Source organism: Protobothrops mucrosquamatus, unplaced genomic scaffold (genome assembly GCF_001527695.2).
Source record: "Protobothrops mucrosquamatus isolate PMUCROS unplaced genomic scaffold, P.Mucros_1.0 scaffold1312, whole genome shotgun sequence".
NCBI lineage: Eukaryota > Metazoa > Chordata > Lepidosauria > Squamata > Viperidae > Protobothrops > Protobothrops mucrosquamatus.
Genome location: NW_015387513.1, coordinates 60457 through 64002, shown reverse-complemented (window position 1 = coordinate 64002; position 3546 = coordinate 60457). Strand labels below are relative to the sequence as shown.

General features: G+C 44.5%; 1 protein-coding gene across 1 annotated transcript in view; it reads right to left on the bottom strand.

Moving 5' to 3' along the window:
* Window positions 1-3546, bottom strand: part of MICAL3 (microtubule associated monooxygenase, calponin and LIM domain containing 3) — a 137291-nt gene that overhangs the window by 113773 nt on the left and 19972 nt on the right. The window contains exon 3 of the mRNA XM_015821355.1: window positions 1366-1573. Within this exon, the coding sequence (XP_015676841.1) occupies window positions 1366-1573 (208 nt within the window). The remainder of the gene's footprint in view (window positions 1-1365; window positions 1574-3546) is intronic.

Here is a 3546-nt window from a genome sequence, read left to right as displayed (position 1 = left end):
CCAACTCATCTGGGTCCAGGGAAGGCTTCTTGAGGAGGGGCCTCACAACGGCCTCCTTTAAGGCCGCAGGGAAGACACCCTCCTGCAAAGAAGCGTTAATAATTCCCTGGAACCAGGCTCGTGTACCCCCCCGAGCTGCCAGTACCAGCCAGGAGGGACACGGATCTAATAAACATGTGGTTGCATTCAGCCTCCCCAATCTTTCGTATTGTTATCTTTTAAGCACCAGAAAGGCAACATAGGGTACAAGATCTTGCCCCACTGGACTTATAGTATAGATGCCAGGTGATAAGCTCTCTGAATAATAGTAGGTAGCAACAGGAAACACACAGCTGCTATCCCAATCAAAGCAGAGGGCTAGAGAATCAGAACCCAATTGAGTTTTGGGATAGAAGGCCTGGAACCTACCCTGTGGATCTCAGCATCACTACTGGAATAAAAGCATATTTCTGATTTTTTAAAGAAGATTTTATTAAAGCTGGTGGTATAGGTATAAAAAATAAACTTCCAAGTTTTAAATTACTCATGCTTTCTCCTCATAACTATGCCTTATGCTTAGACTTTCACACTAACTTCTCTTTCTTAAGTCTACCTCGTCCATGAAATCTGATACAATCCATTTGTCCTCAACCTTTATTATGGTGACATCATATACCAGTGATGGCGAACCTTTTAGAGACCGAGTGCCCAAACTGCAACCCAAAACCCACTTATTTATCACCTTGTGCCAGGTGGATGTGGTCCACTGGGTGGGCGTGGCTGTGGTGGTCATAGCAGATTGGGTGAGTGTGGCCAAGGTAGGCGTGGTCACCTCAATGTTGCTCGTGGGAAGGGACACCTGTGGGGGGTGGGCACGGTTGGGGGAGATCCAGGGGGTCTCTGGTAGGTGGGGCAGTAGGCTCGTCCTGCGGGGTGAGGCACGGCAGGGCGGGGCTGCCATTGCCATGGGGCAAGGCAAGGGGCGGATGCTGCCTGACACCATCGGCCCCCGCACACAGAGGCCAGTGAGCGCATGGGGGCCAACGGTGTCCATCAGCAGCCACAGCCTGCCGGCCCGTTGACCAGCACACTCTGGAGCTCCGCAGCCCACCATCAGCAGTTCAAAGAATCTGCCTCTGAGATGGATGTCCAGCCGACAACTGAGGAGGCGATGCAGTGGGTCATGCCCGGGAAAAGGAGAGCATGCAAGGCCAGGAGGGACGGGATGGGGGGAGGGAAATCAGCCGTGCCGGGATGCATCCAGCCACGTGGGACCTCGGCTAGTTAAAGAGGGACAGTTGCCATCTCCGGGGCATGGCGCGCAGCCATAGGTTCGCCACCACTGTCATATACTATCCACTCCTTCCACCTGTAAGTGGTCCTTACTGATATGGTCGATGGCTCCTGCACAAAATTTGCCATAGAACTTTTTGGCGCCAAGGCCTCTCAAGTCATGAATGGTGAACGGCCACAGATGCAGAACATTGTTGCGGGAGAAGGCATCACGCTTTTCTATCACCACCACCTTTGCTCCTAAAAAGGTGAGATCAATGGCTGTCCGAAGGCCACAGGGTCCAGCCCCAATAATGAGACACTAGGAGAGAAAGAAAGAATAGGCATTATTATGCACACGTGAACAGATTTTCTATGAACCAACAAAATAAGAAAGTATTGAAGTAGATAGTGAAGAATATTTGTATCCTAAAGTAAGCTTTCCAGACTTACTGCTGCAAAACAGTGTCATAGCTTCAGTTTGAACACTTACAATAACAACAAAGCTAGTAATTTTAAATGCTCCATTTACCTGTATCAAGAAACTGCAGGATTTCAGACCACAATTTGCACTACAACATAGTTTGGTTAACTTAGAAAAGTGAATGCTACCTGCATGCATATGCTGCTTTGCAAAAATAATGCAGTTCTACAACATGTAATCCATTTGGCCCAGAAACAGATGGGATTCCAAATAAGCAGTTGCTAGACTTCCACTTCAGACCTCAGAGCATTTGTGTGGAGAAGTATAGCTCAGTGGCAGAGGCCTAGAAACTGTTACAAGTTGCAGATGTTCAGGAAGATTATTGCCTGAATTGTACTTATATTTTCCTTTATAATAATCCTGCAGCTTCAAGTGAGACCCTCTATAAAATTTCAAGCAAGTTCCCAGGCACCACAATTAAAACCAAACCAGGCCAGGGATGGCTGAATTACAACAGCAGGAAACTGGTAGCTTGTGGGCTAAATGAAGTACCCACCGGTGTCCCACAACACCTCAAAATTCAGCAAGACTACCAAATTAGCTTGCTTCTCAAAGGAATCCCTTCCCCCTCCCCTTCTAACTAAGTTAAAACATTTTAGCTATGTTCTTTCCAGTGACAACATCTGGTTAGCCACCTGCAGCTGTCCAGAAGCTCCAATTACACCCTCCAACAGGTCAAACAGGGGCATACAGCTGTGCAACTTGATGGAGCAAAACATATAACTTCAGATGTCACATACTGTAGCTCTGGAATGATTCCCCTTATCCAGATCAGTCCCTGAAAATTTGCAGGGGGGAACAAATTATGGAGAATGGTTCCAAGTCCCGTCTTAGTTGCACTAGTTTTTATTTGCAGAGGTGTTTCGAGATAAGATAAGAAGATAAGATAACCTTTATTGTCATTTTTTTACTGTGGGCACAACGGCACACATCAAAAATGAAATTTAGTTGCCCGCTCTCAAAGTGAAACACATACATGACACACACCTAAACATACTATATACAACATATGTATAGACCCACACCCTTACATATACATAACAAATAAATATTAAATACTGTCCATCTTTAATCTTAAGTATTAACGGCAACCCACATCTGCAGCCAGAAGTACAGATAGTCCTTGACTTACAACCATTTAGTGACCGATTGAAGTTACAACGGCACTGAAAAAAAGTGACTTATAATTCCTTTTCACATTTACAACCGTTGCAGCAGCCCCACGTTCACATAATCAAAATTCAGACGCCAGGCAACAGACTCATCTTTATGACGGTTGCAGTATGCCAGGATCACCTTTTGTTTTTTTGTTTTTTATATATACTTTATTACTTTTTTCAAGATAGGGAAAAGCGAGGGTCATTATGAATGGTGGGGTCCAGGGTGGGGTTCAAGGGAGGATTTAGGGTGGGAATGGGTACAACAATGGGGTTGCCCCCAATAACATTTCACGCTTTAGCAAGCAAACTATCATCCGGATACAAGTATTCCACAGGGCTAATATAATGATCAGTAACTGTAGTCAACAAAAACAACAGAGATTATAAAGCATATCAATTAATCAAAAAAAATCAATCATCTTAATAAATTTCAATTTCATTATCTCATTTTCATTCATTTCATTTATTGGACTTATATGCCGCCCTTCTCCCCACAGGACTCAGGGCGGCTCACAGCATATTAAAACAGTATAAAACATTATCCCCAATAAAAACCAATTAAAAACAAATATTTGTCGCTGTGTCTTATTAAAATCATTAAAATTGTCCCTATTTAAAATTCACCTTAGGCCAGACCCGCTTGCTGAAAAA